The sequence below is a fragment of the Medicago sativa genome, chromosome 8 (genome assembly GCF_051527215.1).
Source record: "Medicago sativa cultivar Bolivia chromosome 8, Bolivia_mono, whole genome shotgun sequence".
Lineage (NCBI taxonomy): Eukaryota > Viridiplantae > Streptophyta > Magnoliopsida > Fabales > Fabaceae > Medicago > Medicago sativa.
The window spans coordinates 91,042,785-91,048,247 of record NC_140756.1 but is presented as its reverse complement, the minus strand read 5'-3'; the positions used below and the strand labels follow the sequence as shown (position 1 = coordinate 91,048,247).

Here is a 5,463-nt window from a genome sequence, read left to right as displayed (position 1 = left end):
GAAACTTGGGTACCCCATTCACCAACACAGAAGATGTAGAGCATTCCGGAGCGCCCTGTACTCTAACAAATGTATCTCGCCACTCTTTCTTGAAGTTACACGCATAAGTAGGAAACAGCCTTTTTCCAGAATGGGCCGAAATAGAGATCCACGTACCCTTGTTAACGTCTCTGGTCCCATAGAAGTGGAAGAAGACGCCCACCGCAGGCTCGAAACCCAGGGACTTGCACAAAACCTCGAAGGCGCGAATAAACGCCCAGCTGTTAGGGCGTATTTGGGTGGGCGCCACATTGAGGAGCCTCAAGACGTCCATCTCAAAGGGCGTGAAGGGAATTTTCACGCCAAACTCCTCCAAAAACGCGGTATAGACGAAGTACGATTCGTCGCCCTCGCCCATCATCTCCTGATCACACGCGCGCTCGTCAGGATCGCAGGACAACAAAACCACGTCCTCCTCTCGTCCAGTTGCAGAGATGTTAAACTTACTCCTGAAGCTGTCAAGAGCAGAAACATCAACAAACAAGGACTCTTCCAACCGTACTTCCTCGGCAAATGAAGCCATTTCTGTTGACCTAAAAGCGTTTTCGTCTCCGACCAACTCTAAGGGAGCCTGAAACTGACGAATCTCCTGGCACTCGTCCTCCTTATGAATCGGCCCTGAAGTGGCAGACAAAAACACACAATCACTATCGCTGCCCGAATTGGCGCTAGATTCACTAGATAAATCGCTAAACAACTCCTCCCCGAATAAACCATCATAGTAAATATCCCAGTTTATTATCCCATCGGGACCAGTGGCATGTTTCAAGCATTCCTTCCTCAAACGGTTTTTTCAATTGGATCAATGGGTTGAACCAACCTTCCTTTCTCGTCACACTCCCTAATCAACACCATACCTAAACCCGGACTCTCACGAAGCGTAACAAATAAAGTAAAGTTTGAGAGGGGTTAAGGAAATGAAGAATACCTGTGAAGGAAGAATTGAAAAGTCTGCTGAAGTCGCCTAAGCCCGAGGAGAATTAAAAGAAGGAAGCTTGATCACTGCAAACGAAGCAAAGAAATGAAAACAGGTGAGAAGCCAAACACGTCCTTTAAAAAGGTAAGATCGCCTCGAGAAGCGTGTCAAGGACGATTGAGTGGAACAACGCCACGGGATCATGACACGTGGCGACCATCGGGGACGAGGAGAATACGTAACGTTCGGAAGGCGAGCTAGCATTGATCGCCCTACGGAAAACCTCGCCATAACTCCAAGCAGGACCCTACGCGTAAATCGGTAAACGCCCGAAGCGGGCGTTCGCCCAAGGCTGACGTCGGACGCATTCATCACTTCGCCTCTTTCCAAGACTCGTGCTTGGGGGGCTGTGGACCGCCAAGATACCCCTGAAGGGACTTGGGTGACCTCCAAAGGTCCACTCCTATGTCATCACCACTTCGCCTTGTCCCAAGACTCGTGCTTGGGGGGCTGTGGACCATCATAATATTCCTAAGGGCTAAAGATCCCTTCATAAAACCAGGGCGACCCCCGTAAGGGCCTAGACGCCCTCCAGAAGGAAAACCCCTTCGTGAAGACCTGGGCGCCCTCCGTAAGGGCCTAGGCGCCCTCCAGAAGGGCCACCAGGCCCAGGCGCGCCTTCCAGAAAGGCGCCGCCTCACTTACTCTCTAGAACCCTCCTAAAATCATCAAAAGTACGCCAATACCCCTGTTCCTTGGGGACCAAGCAACCAAAACCCAAGCCCATAAGCAGGCTATAAATAAGACTCTTGAGAGCGGTCTAAAGGCATCCAATAATCAGTCTAAAAACCCTAATACACGATTCCTAACCCTAGAATCCTTACCGTACTTTTGTAAGTACAGTTGGCGCCGTCTGTGGGAAAAGGTAAAACTAACCTTGACCACGTTTCTGAATCGCCAGTTCGGAAACCCCTGAAACTAGACCTCTGAATCGTAAGATTCCCTTGCGATTTAGAAACCCCCCCCCCCCCCCTTTTTTTTTTAACCAACCTAAATCGCACCCCACGTACGATTTAGAGAAAAGCCTCTCCTCATGGCAACACAGGAAGAGTTGGAATCCATGCGAACCCAGCTCGCTCAGCTGCAAGATCGAAACGATGCTTTGCAAGCTTCGATGGAGAACATTCAACAGAAACAACTAGAGGAGAAGGAGGAGTCGAATCAGGGCGAGATGGACGATCCCGAACCACAACCGCTGTCCGCCGAGATCTGGGACGCGCCAGTCCCAGAAAACTTCAAACCTCCCCACCTCTCCGTTTTCGACGGCAAGAGTGACCCCATGGAACACATCACGGCCTTCAACACTCGCATGGCCGTAGTCGGAGCCCCGGATTCCCTCAAGTGCAAACTGCTGGCGGGTACCTTTTCGGACGCCGCCCTACGATGGTACATGAACCTTCCACGATTCTCCATCCTCAGTTATCAAGACATGACCAGGAAACTTACCCAGCAATTCTCCGCCAGTCGCCACCGCAAGGTTTCAGCAACCAGCCTATTCAACGTTCGCCAAGGACACAACGAATCTCTAAGGGATTATTTAGCCAGATTCAACGACACAACCATAAAGGTCACAAACCCTAACCAAGAGGTGTTCGTAGGAGCTTTCCAGAATGGTCTAAGAGCAGGACAATTCAACGAATCCCTGGCTCAGAAGCCCGCCGACTCCATGGAAGAAATCATGGCCAGGGCAGAGTGCTACATCAAAGGTGAAGAAAGTAACGCTGAGAAGAAAGCAAGAGACGCCAGGGAGCGCGCGCCCAACAATTCGGAGCGGCGTCCTTACCAACCGACGGGCGGCAGAGACCGCGCCCCCTACAGAGGAGCAGACAAACGACCTTTCAATCCTTACTACCGCAAGCCGAACTTGGAAAACTTCACCCCTTTGAACACAAAGCCAGAGCGCATCATGAAAGAAGTCTACGAAACAAAGCTAATCCCAGAGCCGCCCCCAACACAACGCACCACTATGGGGGAAGACAGGGACAAATGGTGCAAGTATCACAAACTAAGAGGCCATGACACCGACTCGTGTATACATCTTCGACGGGAAATTGAGAAACTGATATAGAGCGGGAAATTGCGGGGATACACTCGGGACAAAAGAGATGAAAGACCAAAGGCGAGCAAGAAGGAAGAAGTCGCCGAAGAAAAGAGGCACACATTGAACACTATATCTGGCGGTTTCGCCGGAGGGGGCGAGTCAAGTTCATCCCGGAAGAAGTACGTGCGTCAGGTGATGTTGTGCCAGGAGTATGAGGAGCATGATCAGCAGCGAGGGCCCGACATTTCCTTCTCAGCCAGAGATTATCAAGGCGTGGTGCCACATGACGATGACCCTATGGTCATCACCCTACAGATCTTTAACTGGGATGTAAAAAGAGTCTTAATAGACCCAGGCAGCTCAGCCGATATATTGTACTATGACACCTTTGATCGAATGGGTTTGGATCCAGAACAACTACAGCCTTTCCAAGGGACGCTGGCAGGATTTACGGGCGAGCAGGTTCATGTAAGGGGCTATATCACCCTGAAAACAACTTTCGGAAGTGGGGCTCACGCCAAAACCATCCGCGTCAGGTATCTCGTGATCAACTCGCCCAGTTCTTACAATATTATCATAGGGCGACCATCATTCAACCTTCTGGGAGCATTCTTGTCCACTAAATTCTTGGTGATGAAATATCCGCTGAGTGATGGGAAAGTCGGCACTATACGAGGCGACCAGAAAATTGCTAGAGAATGCTACCACAATAGTTTGCGCCTGCAGAAAGCAAAGAAGAAGCCCGATAACAAGGTAACTCATGAGGTTAACATGATCGACCTAGACCCCAGGGAGGATTTTCAGCAAGAACGCCTAGAGCCCACCGAAGACTTAAAGGAAGTCTCTATTGGACCAGAAACTCACCATACCACAAAGATCGGCACGTCCCTAGGCCCTGAAGAAGAAACCGCCCTGATAAACTTGCTGCGAAAGAATCTGGATCTCTTTGCCTGGAGCCCATCTGAAATGCCAGGGATGGACCCTGATGTAGCATGCCACCATTTGTCAATAAAACCCGGCGTGAAACCAGTTGTTCAGCGAAAAAGGAAAATGGGCGAAGAGAGAAGAAAGGCCGTAGATGACGAAGTAAAAAAGTTGGTGGACGCCCACTTCATAAGTGAAATAAAATACCCTACCTGGTTAGCCAATACGGTCCTCGTAAAGAAAGCCAACGGGAAGTGGAGAATGTGCGTAGATTACCCTACTTGGCCTCAGGATTGAAGAAAAGCGCCTGCTCCTTAGCACGCCTAAAGCCATCATTAAAATAAATCGCAAGAGCTCGCCTCCCTTCATCTACGGCCGCCTCCGACTTCCCTAAGGCAGATTTAACCACATCCCTCTCCGCCTCCGCGGCCTCTTTGGCCTTCCTCATCTCTTCCAGAGCATCTTCGGCGGCCTTTTTATCCCTCAACGCCTCCTTCAGGCGGCCATCTAGACCAGTGGACTTGTGTTTCCATTTCTCAACATCCTCAGCCGCGTCTTTATATTTTTTCTCCACCGAGTCCTGCTTAATCTCCAGGCAGTGAGCCAGCAACAGCGTCCTCAAGGCGGCAGAGCCAATGTCGGCTACCAAGTCGCTACACTTGGCCTTCACCCCAGCCTCGACATCGACCTTTGCAAAAGGCACTTGTTCTTTCAGGTACCTGCAAGACACCAAACATTAACGGCGTAATGAGTCAACTCTCAGACAAATAAAGAAAATCAACTAGAAGACGACCAAAAGAAAAAGCATACCGACGAATGTCGAACTCAGAATGCCAGAAAGACTCCATAACTTCGTCGTTCAGCGACGTCCCGCCAACTTCCTTCCCAGACGGAGGGCGACCTCCAACACCCTTAGCGCCTCGGGACGTCCTCGCCTTCTTGGACGAAGGAGATTCAACGGCAACAACGTTCGGTGCCCCACCAGCGGTCTCCAGATCCTCCACCTCTATAACCCCAGCGTCGCCCTTTCCAGTAGGCTCTTTGCGTTTTAGCTTCCTTAAGGAGACACCCGCCGGGCTGCTGGACACATAGCCGTCCGGGTTCTTGCTCTTCTCGACCTCGGCGAGATACTTCCTCATCTCTGCTCCAGTAAGGGGCAACATCTCCTCTGAAAAGAAAATCAAAGTACAAACCAGTAAGTAACAACATGTGATAATCTTTGAAATGAAGCCTAACATAAGTAGTGAAGAAAACACTCACGTAAGTAAGCATTCAGACGAACCATGTCGCCCTCCCTATTTAACAGTTCGTGAATATTGAGTAAAGGGGCCTCCTCCAAAAAGTCCACGAGAGCACGCTCGTAGGGCGACATGGCCTCACGAACGTATCCTTTCACAGCCAAAGGAGCGCTGGTCCACCTAAGTGGAAACTTGGGTACCCCATTCACCAACACAGAAGATGTAGAGCATTCCGGAGCGCCCTG

The 5,463-nt window shown here is 50.5% G+C and overlaps 1 protein-coding gene across 1 annotated transcript; it reads left to right on the top strand.

Moving 5' to 3' along the window:
• Window positions 1-2,048: 2,048 nt before the first annotated feature.
• LOC146903206 (uncharacterized) lies at window positions 2,049-4,218 on the top strand. The gene is made up of 3 exons (XM_085737214.1): window positions 2,049-3,004; window positions 3,086-4,142; window positions 4,201-4,218. Exons 1-3 carry the CDS (start codon window positions 2,049-2,051, stop codon window positions 4,216-4,218), a joined length of 2,031 nt encoding a protein of 676 aa, XP_085593340.1.
• The last annotated feature ends 1,245 nt before the right edge of the window (window positions 4,219-5,463 follow it).